We start from the raw sequence: 15687 nt of genomic DNA, 5'->3' as shown, positions 1-15687 counted from the left end.
AACTATGTCTTGCACAGGAACTAAAAACCAACACAACAATCAGCAGAAATGTTCATTATAAAGTGGAAAAGTTGGCTTTCTGTTGCTGCATGTAGTTCAGTAAGACTCTGCTGCCGTCCAGGGAACACCAGGGAAACATCATCAAACCTTCTGAAACTCTCTCCTGCCTCCAACTCGTCCAGAATTCAGCAGCTCAGCTTCTTTCTGTTTTTTACAGAAGATGTCACATCACTCCTGTCCTGGCTTCTCCTCACTGGCTCCCTGTCTGTTTTGGAATTGATGTTCAGGTGTTGATGATCACTTTTTCAAATAGCAATCAGAGATAATGCCTCCGGCTTTGACACATCATTTAAAAAACAGACACTATGTTTCTGCTAAATAAATGTGTATTCTGAGGAAACTAACCACTTTCATTCTTCAACTTCTCCTTGAGAAGAACCTAGATCAGCTGAGTGCTTTTACACTTATCATAATCCATAGTCTTCTGAAACTCTCTCCTGCCTCCAACTCGTCCAGAATTCAGCAGCTCAGCTTCTTTCTGTTTTTTACAGAAGATGTAGCTGCTGTTAGCGAGTTAGCTTGGTAAGCTGTGCATGTGTCCTGTAACGACTTCTCGTTCTTTGTTTGTTCAAAAGGTTTTTCAGAGTTTCAAAAGTCACCAAAAAATCATCAGGAGTCTTCAAAGCTGAGTGCAGTAGAGTTTTATTGCCGGCAGCAAAACACAAGATCACATACACAGACAAAGTCTATGAGGAATGACCCAACCTTGAGTAGAGTGCCGTCCTTATATTCACAAAGACAGCCTTAGAAGGCATTGGTCCTAAAACTACTCCATTAGCTTTCAGTAGCTCCGGCCTGGGTTTTTTAAAAACCCAAGTTTCCTTCTTGATATATTCCATAAAATTACAAATGTAAATGTAAATGTCCATTATGTTTGGTTATTTTTTTAATGCATTTTTTAAAAAGTAATAAAAGTGTTGCATAAAGTAAAAGTACTGTATCTTTGGTTACATTTCCCACTCATAGGTTTTACAATACAGTGATTCAACTTATAGGTGCACATTTAATCAACTGGGGCGGAAAAACACATATTTCAACCATCGACCATTTCATCACACTTGATTATCATTTAACACAGCAATTATTATCAATCAATAACTACTTATAGTTTAACTTTATTCTACACAGGTGTTTACACCATCAGCACTGGAGCTTTGGACCAGGATGGATCAGGGCTAACTGTTAGCATGCTAACTTTTGTAGATATCTCTGCAACATCGAAGCCTACATCGACGTCATAATGTAAACACTTTAATGTATTCACATTCTGATGATAATCTTAGTTCATTTGTGAATGTTTTCATCTGGAATTCTTGCATATTGCCCCTTTAATTTCATGATATATCGCTGCAGACATGATACTGTGGGAAGAACAGGGAAGTGCTCGGGAATGGAGGCTATAAAAAAACACAATAGTGCAGTGAAATTGTTGAAAAGAGCAACGTGAAACATGAGAATCAAGCAATTACATCTAGTAAATAACAGGGTTTTTATTAACACAAATAAAAACTGAATTAAATTAATCACAGGACCAGGGAGGGGTATCGTTATGATTTTCTCAGTACTACTATTATTGATACTCCTTGTGCTTTTCGTTCTGTATTCTCGTCACTTCCTTTTCATTAAAATATAATAAGGGCTGGTGCGACATGTCGACATTATCAATGTAATTGATTACGTAAATATGTTGATTTACGTAGCATGTGTCAACGCAGAGGATGTAACCAGCGGTGCGGTGAAACATTGCAGGTTGGTGCAGCAGTGTGGGAGTGTCACTCCATGGTCTGTGTGTGTGACATGTTGGGAACCCCCACTGATCAGTTTGCTGAAAGTCGAAGCTGCTTTGTTGTTATGCTACTAGCATGCTGGTCCGACTGGTGATTGTTTGTCCTCATGGATGGATTAAAAATAACAGTAAACAACCAGGATGAAGCAGATCATTACTGTGTTTTAAACTGAGGGACAAGACTGAACCGGGGGAAAGTGAAACTTAATGCTACACAGAGAAATGTCTGTTGTGTTCCCTTTGTAGTATTTATCCATGCTACTTTTTTGTTCCCACCCAAACGTAATATATACAATGTTTACATAGATTACCATTTAAGACTGGGCTGTTGGGGAATAATGCCACAATTTGTCGTATTTGTTTTGCCTCGGGTACGTGTAACACCGGGTTTCAGTACCCATCCCTACGCCCAAGTTCCTCTGAGATAAAAGAAGAAGCGCCTCTTCTTTTATCGTCTGTATCACAGTTTTAACTGATCAGTGTTGAACCGGGTCTTGCCCTCAGTACTTCAGTCATGCTGGAAGAAATTGGACCAACAAGCATCTCTGTCCCTTCAGTTATTCTGGCAGCTCTCACCAACACACTTGTGTATTTTGATACTATAAAGCCGAGTGAATCTTTTGTTACAAATGCTGCAGCTGTATCGTTTCTCCCGTGTGTGAGTAGTCGAGTGTCGTCGCAGAGTTCCCGGTCGTGCAAATTTTTTACCACAAACTGAACAACTGAACTGTTTCTCGCCTGTGTGAACAGTCATATGTGCTCTGACGTGTCCCTTTTGTGCAAAACTTTTACCACAAACTGAACAACTGAAGGGTTTCTCTCCAGTGTGGATTCTCATGTGTGTGTTCAGATTCTTTCTGAGAGTGAAACTTGATTTACAAACTGAGCATGTGTGACGTTTACCTCCTCCATGAACTTGTAAGTGTGATGCCAAAGTTGCGCTTTGTGTGAATCTTGCACCACAGAGAGAACAACTGAACGCTTTCTCCCGCGTGTGGACAATCAAGTGTCGAGTCAGATGTACCTTTTGTGAAAATCTTCTACCACAAACTGAGCAACTGAACGGTTTCTCTCCTGTGTGGGTTCTCATGTGCATCACAACATGAGCTCTGCTTGAAAACGTTTTTTTACAAACTGAGCAGCTGGAACCTCGTTCCTCTGAATGAACCTGAGGCTTCCTAGTCTCCTCCCAGTCACTGCTGTCATCAATCTCAGGTTCAGAGCAGTGTGACGTCTCATCATCAGTAACTGGTTGTAAATGACTAAATGAATTAAAGTTCTTGTCTGGTTCTGGTCCTCCACAGTCCTCTCCATCTGTCTCCATCTGTTCAGTCTGTCTTTGATGAAGCTGTGAGGACTGAGGTTTCTCTTCCTCATCTTCTTCACTTTTCACAGGACTGAAGGTGAACTTGGTGTTATCAGCCTCCTCCAGCCCTCCAAGCTGCTCTCCCTCCTGACTGGTCCAGAGTTCCTCCTGTTCCTCTTTAATGTGTGGCAGCTCTGGTGGGTCCTCCTGGTCCAGACTGGAGCTCTTCTCCTGCTGCTCAGGAGGAACCTCTTCTTCACTCTCCAACAGCTGCTGGACGTCTGTGGAGAAGAAAGATTTCCTGTTAACATTTCAACCAGCAGCACCGCTTCTTTCTAAAATGTGTGGAGACATTTGCACAGTTAAATTTATCCACTTTAATTTAAATAACCACTTTTTTTCTCTTTTATGATTTTAGTGTTAAGATTAAAAAGTTCAGTGGATTAATGTATTTAAATCCTCAGAGACCGCTGTATCAGCTGAGCGCAGTGCGCTCTTGTGCAACATTTTACCATCGATCATGCCGAATCAGACTGTTGAACTCTCTGCACTTTGATACTTTTACATCTATGTGCTGTATAAATACTGTTTGTATTACTGCGTGTTTGCAAGCTGTTATTCCTGCAAACTCACCTAAAATCCCAAACTTTTTCTCAGTTCATGTCAGGGCTTTTCTTGAAAAATATTTATGTTGAAACTTTTATCTGGAGCACAGCTGTAGGATTAAAATGAATTTGGTAGAATGATGAGTTTTACCCTCTTTACACTTCAGGCACTTTATCACCACTGTACACCTGCCCAATAAAAAAAGAGCCTTTGTAAAGTTGTAACTACAGATTTTACTGTGAAAAATAAGGCCTGACCTTAAAACAGCTGTTTGGTTTAACAGTGTGTCCACTGGACAGACCTCCGGGAGCAGAGGCTGTGTTAATGTTAATAACACACACACATTATATGTAAAACTACTACCACAGTATTACACATGTTTTTATGTATGCTACACTACTGATGTCCTGACATTATGTATTAACTCTCGTTTTCACTTCTGTTCTTTTCATACAAGTTGTCTGAGCAGTGTTGGTGGAACCGAGAGCTCCAGCTTCACTGCATCTGTTGTGAATATGAGAATAAACACGTTCAAGTGTTTCAGTCGCAGCTGGTTTCAGTGTGAAGTGAGAAGAAGAAGTAAACAGAACCAACCTGCTCTGTGTAACTGGACCTGAGGCTTGAAAACAGCGTCCAGTAGTTTCCGTTGTCGACACAGTTCCTCCTCGTACTCTGCTATCGTTCTTTCAAACAGCTCAAATATCTCTTCAGCAGCCGCAGTCAGTCGCTGCTTCACAAAAACTCTCAGCGTTTGGACTTTAGACATTTTTACTGACTCACACGAACTTTTCCTCCAGAAACACTCCGTTAAAAACGGTCTGCTCACTCTGTTTGATCGCCTTGGTGTCCGTCTATTTCCTGCAAACTAGCTAACTTAGTTTCTTAACTTCTTTAGCCTCGTCGGACACCAGGAGATAATTCAGATGTTTAACATGTTCCGATAAAGTGAATGACACAGAGTCTGTTCGGACATTTGGACTCTTTGGCTCCATGTAAAACAGTTTTCATTACAGTCAACTGCTCTGGCGAACTTTCTGTGGTCGTGTTCCGTCTCCGTCTATGTCCTGGCAGCAAGCCGCGCTCCGTTTTGCATTCTTGGGTAACAGGAAATGAGTCCGGGGGGAAACACGTAAAGTTCCCTCGGAGTTGATCCATATGTAGCGGCTTCCGGTGGTTCACTCTGTTATGTGACGTACGTGATAAAACCAAGAACGTTGTATCACATCTGGACCCAGCCTGTTCATTCCGATTAAAACTGCTCAGTGGCGTTTTGAAGCCAAAACAGTTTTTACTTCAGTATCCGGATTCACCCTTTATTTATTCAAGACTTTCTTTTCTCGGATGATAAATGTAGCAAAAACAAGTTTCTAAGATCCTCACTCTAAAGGATGTTTCCCTTCCCCCTTAAAAAGAGAATTTATGTTAAAAAGATACTCAACTGATGCTTCTACCTCTCAGAGAATTGGATGCAACTGTATGAAATTCTCTATTCCACCTAAAATTAAAGAGGTGCACTTTAAAACAATGCATGAGATCTACCCATGCAGAGAACTTATGCACCTGAAGTTTAATATTGATTTAAATAAATGTACATTCTGTAAAAATGGAATTGACACTCAGGAACATCTTTTCTTTTCTTGTAACGTGTCTCTGTCAGCTTTAACCTATAGTAATATTAGATTTGGTCTTATTTTGGAGGACTCAAAATTAGAATTTCTGCTAAACAATCTAATAATACTTGCAAAATATTTTATACACAAGTGTAAATTAATGAATGTTATCCCACATGTCCTGTTTTCTTGAAAGAGTTTTCTGTATTTTTTGACTCCTTAAAAGTTATTAAATCTAAAAAGGCACAGTGTCTGTATGAACATTTGTCAGTTTTGTTTTTCTCTTAATCAGACCCCAGAAAATTATTATTATTACTGATTATTATTATTATTTTAAATGTATTTTCCCCTTCTTATGCCTTCCCCTTTTTTTTGTACGTTTTCTCTTTTCACTGTTTTCACTCAGTCACAAAGTGAATTTGTGCTGGAAATGATTATGCTTGTAAGACTTGTCTTCACTAATAAAGTTTTAAAAATAAGAAAAATACCTGGATCTTTCATGATGTCTGGCCCATGGAGCGTGCACACCCGAGACCTCTGCCGACCGAGCCTGCCAATTTCCGGTTTAGCGCCCGGCTAACTTGAATCGGAATAAATTAATTTAATCTTGTGGCTCTTATGAAGACACAGTACTGTCGACTTTTAATTAATCAGTAATTTTTTTTTCTTAATATTACTACAGTTATGTCACGTAACACGTTACAATCCACTTTACTGACTGAAGTGAAGCGTTTATTGTTGGTTTTAGGCACCTGTCCACCCCAACATGACCAAAATCTGAAGTCTTGAGCTCTCACAGCTGGTTTCTTTCTGCCAGATCTTAAGCAACCTCAAAAGAATATTGATACAAGATGAAGGAAAGTCAGGATGGTGATTTATGTAACAGTTAATTGTTGTGGATTGTTTTTTTTTAACCATTTCTCATAATAGCACTTTAACTTAAGTAAAGGATCTGTAGCTCCTGTAACAGTGGAATATCATTCATTCATTCATGTCATTGTGAGATCACAGGAAAAAATAAATTAAGTTTATAAAGTATAACATTCAGTGTTTGTGTACATTAATTAATAAATTATAGTAGATGTTTCACATTGTTTTACTCTCTTGCAAAATTTTACATTATTTGAGCATGAAAAAGTTTATATCGAAGCAACAAAGCACCAAAGTACCAACATAACAAGAAACAAACAGTGGAAAATGCATCAGCAATAAATTCTGAGGTAAATCTGCAAGTAAATGAAATATAATTACTTCTTATAGATAAAAAAAATCAGAAACAAAAGTGAGCTTAAGATGACCAGTTCATATAAATAATCCCTTTACATCAACAGTCCAGCGACACATGGAATTGCTAAAACAACTTTTATTTATTTATTCATTAGTTTGTATAATGACAAATTAACTTTGGAAACTGAATAATAAAACCGACTGAGGCCTGTTTGACGTCTGAATACAGTACAGAGGTGATTTACAGCGGCTCTGAGCAGGACTCTGACTGCAGTGACGACAAAGACACGGCAGGAGAGGAGCAGGTTTGAGGTCAGTTCATTTGTAAACTTTTGTAAAACAAATCCACAAGAACTTGTTTTTGTGAAGCAATAACAGTTAATAATTTCTATAAGAATATAAACACAAGCTGTTCAGTATTTGGATCGAGTGACCTTCTGTTGCTGATCAGGTGACTTTGAGAGTCATATATTCCGACCGAGACATTATTCATTCCTGTTTTTTGAGAACCGAACGTGTGATGTTGGACTCCTGTTCAGTGTCCTTGCTAATTGTTCTAACACATTCAGAATCATCACTGCCTTTTCCGTTAGCATCGTTGTGAACAGGCGGCTCGCTTTGTGCCGTTAAAAATCCCAAACAGCATACAACTATTTGACTCATGGCTTGAACCCTGGCTCCTGCTGTCTCACATATTAACAGATCTGGTCTGGTCTAGGTGACAAACCACTCTTAGACAAAGTAAATAATTACAATGCTCTCATCAACACACTGAATGTTTAATAGACGCAAACTGAGTGAATCTCTCATCACAAAGGCTTCAAGGAAATTCTTTCTCCCCTGTGGATGGTCGAGTGTCGTCTCAGATGTGCGTTTCTTGCAAATCTTTTCCCACAAACTGAACAGCTAAATGGTTTCTCCCCCGTGTGGACTTTCAAGTGTCGATTCAGATGCTCCTTTCGTGCAAATCTCATACCACAAATTAAACAAGTGAATGGTTTCTCTCCTGTGTGGCTTCTCATGTGCGTCACTACATCTCTTCTCCATTGAAAATCTTTTTTACAAACTGGGCAGCTGAAACGTTTTCCTTCTACATGAAGCCTCATGTGAGCCCCTAAAGAGCTCTTCTGAGGGTATCTTTTACCACAAATTGAGCAACTAAATGGTGCCACTTGGTTCTGCAGAAGGCCACCATGTCCAAAGCTCGTAGCACATTCATAAGAGTTTGTTAATGTTGTTCCAGTCATATACTCTATATCACTTTCAGATACTTCATGATTTTGCAGAGCGTTTGAACCTGATTGAGGTTCTCTGGTGTCCTCCCAGTCATAACTGTCATCAGTCTCAGGTTCAGAATACTGTGAAATCTTCACATGAGCTGGTTGTAAATGACTATCTGGATTAAAGATCCTTGCTGGTTCTGGTCCTCCACAGTCCTCTCCATCAACTCCGGTGGTCCAGAGCTCTTCACCTCTGATCTCCTCAGTCTGTCTTTGATGGAGCTGTGAGGAGTGAGGTTTCTCTTCTTCATCATCTTCTTCACTCTTCACAGGACTTAATGTGAACTTGGTGTGATCAGCCTCCTTCAGCCCTCCAAGCTGCTCTCCCTCCTGACTGGTCCCGAGTTCCTCCTGTTCCTCTTTAATGTGTGGCAGCTCTGGTGGGTCCTCCTGGTCCAGACTGGAGCTCCACTCCTGCTGCTCAGGAGGATCCTCTCCTTCACTCATCGTCAGCTGCTGGACGTCTGTGGAGACTAAAAAAATACATACACACGTGTCAGATGTCCAGCTGTTCGAGATTAAAAAATTTAAATCGTCAACATGAGCTGATTTACTGTGACTTTCATCTTTTTTCTGAGCTCAGTTGGCTCCACGTTGGTGTTGGTGACGTGTGTTGATGAGATGATGTGGTTCTCTGAGCGCTTCAACACAAAACTACATGAGGTCTGACTTTAATTACAACAAACTGACAAACATCATCTGTGTGATTCATGACACAATTCAAACAGGATCAATACATTAATGGTCTCTCTTCATTCACTACCAAAGATTTTCAAAATAAGGTCCCATGAGGGATACCGGAAGGGGCGTGTCCTCGGCTCTTTAATGCTCTTCTAAGGATGCGTTACCCTAAATGTGCACACCAGGCACTGACCAACCACATTATAACATGTATAACACTATATTTGTCTGTGATTAACTTTGGTCTAGTGAAGAAGAGGATGGCAGCAAAGTGAACCAACCTGCTCTGTGTAACTGGACCTGAGGCTCGAAAACAGCGTCCAGTAGTTTCCGTTGTCGACACAGTTCCTCCTCGTACTCTGCTATCGTTCTTTCAAACAGCTCAAATATCTCTTCAGCAGCCGCAGTCAGTCGCTGCTTCACAACAACTCTCAGCGTTTGGACTTTAGACATTTTTCGTCGGCAAGTTGTTCCTCCAGAAAAACCGTTGGTCCCTCTAATGTGCGCTGTCGGGTCCATCTATTTCCTGGGAGCAAGCTAAGCTAACTCCATCAGCATCGTAGGACACCGGTCTCTATCGTAGCTACTCCGACTAGCACTCTGTGGCGGTGTCTCCGTCTATTTCCTGCGAGCACTCTACGCTAACATCCTTTAGCATGCTTTGCTAACAAGAAATGAGTCTGAGGTGAAACATTCCTAAAGTTCACTTAAACAAGTTCATCCACTCCGGATCAGCTGGTTCTCCGCTTTTATGTGATGCTAACTCATCCAACCGCTGGTACGAAACGGATAAAGTTAGCATGTTAGCCACAGTGGGTACAATCGCTTCCGGGAGCAGTTCGTTGGTGATTTTCAAAATAAATGTGAGCAATCTTTTATTTACAGGCCCATCGTGACTTCAGTAGGAATCAATAGTTAGAAACACACAGATCATTTACTGAAATGCCTCAAAGTAAAGTACAAGTAAAGAAATTACAAAAGTAGGATGCAGAATAATGTACCTATTAATGTAAGGCCAGTTAAAAAATCAAAATAACTTAATATCAGGTGAATACACTCATTTCTAACAACCAATACATGTGCATTCATCTGAAAAATAATATATATATATATATATATAGACCTGTTTTCTGAAAGCAATCACAGACAGATTATAAAGATACATTATTATAATACATACATTTTATTTGTGCAGCACGTTACAAGTTATTTTTCAAAGAAAAAACAACAACAGCACCAAATAAGGTGTAAAACACAGCAGGTATAAATGCAATAACTTACAATCAAATGGACCTGAACACAGTGAATTAAACCAACCAGATTTACAGTATTTAAAAACACACTTCCTGCAGTGATTTCAAAGTAAAAGTCAGCAAAGTCAGCTTTGGAGTAGTTGCTGGAGAAACGGGAAGCACCGAGCTGTTCAGCGGCTTGTTCCAAAGAGCAGGTTTACTGCCAGACAAATATCCTGATATACTTTCTCCTTGTACCGGCGGGCTCCAACACAATAAGCCGTTAAAACCACCAATTAATGACGAACAATCACATACAGTCAACAGAGTGAGAGAAGCAGCGGGGTCACTGCGTGGCCACAGCTCGTTTTTGCCAAAAGGCCCCTGAGAGGGTTAATCACGCTCTGATTTAATGCTTGTATGTATATAAATAAAAGTATAATGTTAAGAATGTATTATTTATGTAGTAACACTGAGAAAGTGTTCATTCTGCATTATTAATACAAGAAAATCATGTATGAGTAATTATTTATAAACCTCAAGGTCTCGTCTCGACTTCAGTGATTCTCTGCTCGTTATGTCGCAGTACTTCTTTTTAACATAAACTCTATTTTTCCAGTTAGAAATAAATTGAGAGGTCGGTCAAACCATTTAATTCACAAATTACTAGCTGTGAGCATTTTCTAACCCTAAGACGATCAGATACACGTCTAGATACGATTAGGGGACGATATACTTTTTTAAAAACAGAGTTTGGTACGATTCGATGTAATCTGATACAGATATTAACATTAGTTTAATGTAATCCTTAAATTTTCCATTAAAATTAATAGAAACCATTTCTATAAAAGTGCCAATACTTGTGATTCCTTGTGATTTTATCTGAAACTTCAGATAAATCCCATCTGTTGCTGTGACTTTATGTCTGAGGGAAAAATGAAGGATGAATCATTTCAGAGTAACACGTCACTGTGATTATTACTTTGTTGTTGTACTTTGCTTAATTAGTTGTTTAACTAATTTAATTATTACCTTCTGGTCACCTCAGACTTGCTGAGTTGTGGCAGAAAGTGTTTGAGATCAGCGTCTTTGTTTTGCTTTTTCTTGTTGAGCGAGCCGCGCTGACATCAACACACTGCTCACTGCCTGCGTACGTCTCACCTGCAGCCTCATGAGGTGACTGTTAAGATTTGTCTTCCAAGTTTTAGATTTGATGGCGCTGTTGTACGTATTGTTAATGTTTATCACTTGCAAGCAACAGACATAGTGTGGTAATGTAACTCTTCAGGAAGAGTCTCACTTTGACCTTTAACTAGGGATGCAAATATTACGCAATTTCTTTAATTGACAGTAGGCTCCCTTAACAATCGATTATTGGTTAATCATTAACATTAACATATTAAAAGTGTTCTATTAGAAAACTGTTTTAACAACTGACATGATCTGTGTTTGATGCTAAACCACATTAGGAGTTCAACGAACAGATAAACAAGTTATCTGAAATATACCAAAATATACAACATAAAATAATATTTTCATTTTCAGTCACTAATCAACAACTGGACAACAAAGTCCAACACTTCCTGAGGCTACTACATGGATATATTAATAATATCAGTTTGTAGCGAAGGTCTTTTTGTAATTTCTAATTTACAAATGACTTCTAAACACTTTTTGATGTATTTGTGCCCGTCACTGTTTAGATCGATTAAATTCTGAGCAGCAATTAATTAATTCATGACGTTAAACAAGATTTGAAGACGTGGAGCAGAATAAGCAACTGCCAACCGATGAGTAACTTTAAGATCACATGGAAAGATGTTGTTGCATCCTCAATATTAAATTTCCTTTTCATATCAGAGACTCTTCAGGCTCTTATTAATCACATTTCGAGTGTAGTGCTTTATAGGGGACAAAATACTTTTATACTATTTAGATTTATTTTGAATCAATGAAAACATGTACCAAAAAAGCACAGTTCCCAGACGAAAAAATCTAAAACAACCGTGTGACTTGATCTTAGATGAAAAGAACTTATTCTGGAGAACGTGTCAGTTTTAAACTCATCACGTCTCGCCCTCAGTGCTTCAGTCCTGCTGCAAGAAATCTGATGAACAAGTGTCTCCACAGCTTCACTTATTCCTGCTGCTCTCACCGACACACTTGTGTTTATTCAAGATATGTCGCCGAGTGAATCTTTTATTACAAACACTGCAACTAAACGGTTTCTCTCCTGTGTGGGTGATTAAGTGTCGCCTCAGAGTTCCGTGTTGTGCAAAACTTTTGCCGCAAACTGAACAACCGAACTTTTTCTCCCCCGTGTGGACGGTCATGTGTTTCTTCAGATGTCCCCCTTCTCCAAATCCTTTACCGCAAACTGAGCAAGTAAACGGTTTCTCACCATTATGCATCCTCATGTGTTTATAATAATTGCTACTGAGACCGAAACTTGCTTTACAAATCGAACAGGCGTATGGTTTTTCTCTTGTATGAACTTTTAAGTGTGCCCTCAGTGTCGAGCTCTGAGCGAATGTCGTGCCGCAGACAGAACAACAGAAGGGTTTCTCTCCTGTGTGGATCGTCATGTGTGTTTCAACGTTTCTCTTCCATTGAAAAGTTTTTTCACAGAGTGGGCAGCTGAAACGTTCTGCTCCTGAATGAAGGTTCATGTGAGCCCTTAAAGAGTTCTTCTTGTGGTAACTTTTACCACAAACTGAGCAACTAAAAGGTTTCGCTTCTGTTTGTACTCCATCGTGTTTCTGCAGATGTCCTTTGTAGGCAAAGCTTCGAGCACATTCAGAGGAGCTGAGTGATGTTTCTCCCACATCATCACTTCCAGGTACTTCATTCTTTTGCAGAGGGCTTAAACCTGACTGAGGTCCCCTGGTCTCCATCCATTCATAACTGTCATCCGTCTCAGCTTCAGAGGCGTCGTGATCAATCTCTGGTTCAGTGACGTCATCAGTGTCAGGTTCAAATGAGTGTGATGTCGCATCACGAGCAGCTGGTTGTAAACGTCTATCTGGACTGAAGTTCCTGGCTGGTTCTGGTCCTCCACAGTCCTCTCCATCAGCTTCTGTTGTCCAACGCTTTGCATCTCTGATTTTAAAGACAGTTTTTCTTAGACGAAGCTTTGAGGACTGAGGTCTCTCTTCATCTTCTTCTTCACTCTTCACAGGGTCGGGGGTGAATGTGAACTTGGTGATATCAGCCTCCTCCAGCCCTCCAAGCTGCTCTCCCTCCTGGTTTATCCAGAGTTCCTCCTGTTCCTCTTTAATGTCTAGGAGCTCTGGTGGGTCCTCCTGGTCCAGACTGGAGCTCCAGTCCTGCTGCTCAGGAGGAATCTCTTCACTCCCCAACAGATGCTGGACGTCTGTGGAGAAAAGAGAAATATATACATGTTTGGCTCGAGTTGAATTAAACATGGCACAACCTCGCTGACGATGACTTAAAGCTTTTAGGGAGGGTTGAAAGTGCACCACTGTTACAGGCTGGACACACTTGCTGAGCAAGCAGCTTGTGTTTGTGGTGTTATGTCTTTGCTTTTCATTTCGGTGTCCATGTTAACAGGTTAGAGCAGCTACACTGTCTGTGTGAGTCTCACTCGTGTGTCAAGCGAGGCTGCAGCAACGCTTCATCTAGAGGTTCAGAGCCTCACCTGTTTGTGCCACGACACGCGATCCTCTGCAAAAATAGACCTGTACAAAGTTATATTGACATCATATCAGAGTTTCACAACAGTTTTAATGTCTGTATCAGTAGAATATGTCACAGACATGAAGAGAAAACACTCAACAGGTGAAGGACAGTTTGTTTTCTTTCTCTCCCTCCTTCCCTCTCGTTCCTCCCTCCCACTTTCTCACTCTTTCAACGGAGATAAAGTAAAATCACATCATCATATTTATTGATAATTATCAAAGGCAAACTTCATGTCAACATATAGAGGAGGCAGGAGCTGTGCTGCAGCAGCAACACAGCCGTCATCCTGTGTGGCCAGCCTGTAAAATAAAGAGGTCTGCTCTGTGCCAGAGCTTCGTTGTGAACAGAGAGTTGAACAACAACCGTTTAATCTTGATTATCTTGACATAATCATGAGGAGCAGAAATTGTAAATGGAAATATAAGTGGGTTAATCACCAAACCCCACAGGGTGGTAGTCGTTTAGACTGGACGCTGAAGGAGTTTTAGGTAGAGGAACGATGAGCGCTGTCTTGAAGCAGGAGGGAACATTCTCCTGTGAGAGTGAGATGTTAAAAATGTCAGTAAGACATCACCTAGCTGATCGGCACATGCTTTTAGTACACAGCCAGTTAAATTATCTGGACCAGCAGCCTTAGTCATGTTCACTCTCAGCAGGAGTTTTCTCACGTCAGCTGTGGTTCCTGACAGCAGTCGGTCCTCTGGGGGCAGAGCTGACTTCACAGCTCAGTAAACAGGCTGTGTTGCTGCTGTAACCTGCTAATTTGGGCGCCAACAGGAAAAGCAAGAGGTTTTCACAATAATATCACGAGCTTTGAGTTTCATCAGAGCAGTAGTTCAAGAAAATGGTTGTAAATTTGTGCTCATGTTATGTGAACATGTAAACCCACGAGTTCAGATAAAACTCTCAGCCGAAGACGAGACGGTTTAAGGATGTGAAGACGACATTTTCTGCAAACACTCCAGATTTTTTGTTATATTGTCAACAATACTTTTGGATTTGTTTCATGTTCATGTTTGTGTTTTATGTGTGTTACCTGCTGCCAAATAAGTTAAAGTTGTGAAGAAGATTCTTATATTGTCATTATCACTCTGGTGATTTAATAAACCTAATGAGCACTGACCTCTTCACTGTCTCTGTTGTGAAGGTGACAATAAAGAAGTTTCAGTGTAAAGTGAGAAGAAGAAGTAAACAGAACCAACCTGCTCTGTGTAACTGGACCTGAGGCTTGAAAACAGCGTCCAGTAGTTTCCGGTTTCGACACAGTTCCTCCTCGTACTCTGCTATCGTTCTTTCAAACAGCTCAAATATCTCTTCAGCAGCCGCAGTCAGTCGCTGCTTCACAAAAACTCTCAGCGTTTGGACTTTAGACATTTTTACTGACTCACACGAACTTTTCCCCGAGAAACACTCCGTTAAAAACTGCCTGCTCACTCTGATGTGCGCTGTGTTTACAGTCCGGTCGGCTCCGTCTATTTCCGCCTAACGAGCTAAGTTAGCTTCATTAGCTTCGTAGGACAGCAGCAGATAATTCAGATGTTTGACATATTAAAATAAAGTGAACAGCTCAGAGTCTCAGACAGCTTTATCTGGACATGTTGTGTTTGAGAAAAATACAGTTTGGTTTCTATTGAAGCTACTCCAACTAGCACCGTCACCGTCTACTTCCTGCTACCAAGCTACAACATCTTTTACCTCAGCATTTAGCTTCTTCTTGGCTAATAAATGTCGATGCGTTTGAGGTGAAACATCCAAAAGTTCACTTAAACACGTTCATCCATTCAGGCTCTGGTGTTTCACTCTGATTTGATCTAATAGTAACGGACCGAACAGCTACAACACAACGAAAACAGTTAGCATGTTAGCCACCGTACGTTCAACTGTTTCCGGTGTCATGTTGACTTTTCAAAATAAAAGTGAACAAGCTTTTATTAATAGGCTTCTGTTGAATGAGAATTAACAAGGTTAGAAACATCCAGATCCTCTGTTGTAAATACAGAAATGCCACAAACTAAAGTTATTTCAATGTTAATTATATTAATAGGATATTATTACTGATAATAAAAGAAACACATGATGTTTGTAGTCGGCTAATGTGGAAATAAATACAGGTGCATCTCAAAAGATAAGAATATCATGTGAAAGTTGAATATATTCTAGATCCATTGCACATAAATAATGAATAATAATATGAATAAAA

The 15687-nt window shown here is 40.1% G+C and overlaps 3 protein-coding genes across 3 annotated transcripts; all 3 read right to left on the bottom strand.

Annotated features, from left to right (window-relative positions):
- Positions 1–686: 686 nt before the first annotated feature.
- On the bottom strand, positions 687–4850 carry LOC311272383 (uncharacterized protein). The gene is made up of 2 exons (XM_084378755.1): positions 4353–4850; positions 687–3433 (listed from the first exon to the last, which is right to left on the bottom strand). The coding sequence occupies exons 1-2, from the start codon at positions 4522–4524 to the stop codon at positions 2400–2402; spliced, it is 1206 nt and encodes a 401-aa protein (XP_084234881.1). The 5' UTR covers positions 4525–4850; the 3' UTR covers positions 687–2399.
- A 2508-nt stretch (positions 4851–7358) lies between these two features.
- LOC311272523 (uncharacterized protein) lies at positions 7359–9386 on the bottom strand. The gene is made up of 2 exons (XM_084378986.1): positions 8838–9386; positions 7359–8348 (listed from the first exon to the last, which is right to left on the bottom strand). The coding sequence occupies exons 1-2, from the start codon at positions 9073–9075 to the stop codon at positions 7405–7407; spliced, it is 1182 nt and encodes a 393-aa protein (XP_084235112.1). The 5' UTR covers positions 9076–9386; the 3' UTR covers positions 7359–7404.
- A 330-nt stretch (positions 9387–9716) lies between these two features.
- Positions 9717–15353, bottom strand: LOC311272382 (uncharacterized protein). The gene is made up of 2 exons (XM_084378754.1): positions 14690–15353; positions 9717–13161 (listed from the first exon to the last, which is right to left on the bottom strand). Exons 1-2 carry the CDS (start codon positions 14859–14861, stop codon positions 11921–11923), a joined length of 1413 nt encoding a protein of 470 aa, XP_084234880.1. The 5' UTR covers positions 14862–15353; the 3' UTR covers positions 9717–11920.
- Positions 15354–15687: the final 334 nt, after the last annotated feature.

Source organism: Pagrus pagrus, assembly GCF_965226575.1.
Source record: "Pagrus pagrus genome assembly, chromosome: 17".
NCBI classification, from domain to species: Eukaryota; Metazoa; Chordata; class Actinopteri; order Spariformes; family Sparidae; genus Pagrus; species Pagrus pagrus.
This window is presented reverse-complemented; position numbering and strand designations above follow the sequence as displayed.